Below are 917 nucleotides of genomic sequence, written 5' to 3' on the forward strand. Positions count from 1 at the left end.
GCAGGAGGCTTCACTTACCAGTACGGGTGTTGTCCTGGATCCAGTCCAGCAGCTCCTCCTGTGGCAGGTTGCTGAACTCTCCGATGATCGCCCATTGGGCCTGCAGGTTGGCCACTCCCTGAACAGCCATGACGGCCATGACGGCAAACACCACAATCTGGTGCTTAAACCTCTCCCCGATCCAGCCGAACAACTGACATGACAAGCAGAGAGAGCGTTACTGAATCACAGTGTGTGTTCAACAACCTTCTCTTTACAGCTCAAACATTAATGACGTTAATCAAACAAATATCTGAGTCTTTCATGGTGTTAGATCCCTTTCCTCGCGGTGAGGGGCAGACCTGTTTGGAGCAGATGAGCGAGGCCATGATGCACATGTGCGGGGTCAGGAAGAGCTTCAGACGCATGATGAGGATGGCGAGGACAGCAAACGCCACCAGCTGCAGACTGTGGTACACCAGCTGGAGGGTAACAGGTTCACAGACAGTCTGTCATCACAACTGACAACAAGGTGCAGAGAAAATAACATGGAAAATAATAAAATAACAGCACTTGTGAGGTCACGTTTTTCAACTACAATGATCTATCAGGATCAGCTGCAGCTGATGAAAAACACAAAACTCATCCTTCTATATATAATTTCACATCTCGGCAACTTTGATCTCTGAATACAAACTAGATTTAAGATGAACATGAGTATGAAAGTTGATTTTCATTCACTCTTGTGACTTTTAGTTGCTGCTGAAAAGATTAGTTGATTGACACAAAGTTAATTAACAATGACTGTGACAGTAAATGTGATGCTCAGATCTAATGTTAAAGGCGCCATGTTGAGTTTTATTTAGATTCAGATTTTTTTTCTGTTTCTGATCAAGCTGTGACAAGTTAAATGTATTTCCTTCCTCATAAAACATTTG

At 43.7% G+C, this 917-nt stretch overlaps 1 protein-coding gene across 1 annotated transcript; it reads right to left on the reverse strand.

Annotated features, from left to right (window-relative positions):
- Positions 1-10: 10 nt before the first annotated feature.
- LOC111658432 (protein C-mannosyl-transferase DPY19L1-like) lies at positions 11-906 on the reverse strand. Its single transcript, XM_023410964.2, has 2 exons — positions 342-906; positions 11-193 (listed from the first exon to the last, which is right to left on the reverse strand). The coding sequence occupies exons 1-2, from the start codon at positions 405-407 to the stop codon at positions 11-13; spliced, it is 249 nt and encodes an 82-aa protein (XP_023266732.2). The 5' UTR covers positions 408-906.
- Between the last annotated feature and the right edge of the window lie 11 nt (positions 907-917).

This window comes from Seriola lalandi, unplaced genomic scaffold (assembly GCF_002814215.2).
Source record: "Seriola lalandi dorsalis isolate HSWRI2012SDOR001 ecotype SW California unplaced genomic scaffold, Sedor1 jcf7180001979500, whole genome shotgun sequence".
Taxonomy (NCBI): domain Eukaryota; kingdom Metazoa; phylum Chordata; class Actinopteri; order Carangiformes; family Carangidae; genus Seriola; species Seriola lalandi.

Excerpts from the sequence above, each read along its gene's own strand:
- LOC111658432 (XM_023410964.2), bottom strand. The coding sequence starts at position 407 with ATGCGTCTGAAGCTCTTCCTGACCCCGCACATGTGCATCATGGCCTCG. Across the intron at positions 194-341 it reads CGCTCATCTGCTCCAAACAG|TTGTTCGGCTGGATCGGGGA; the intron begins GTCTGCCCCTCA and ends TTGTCATGTCAG.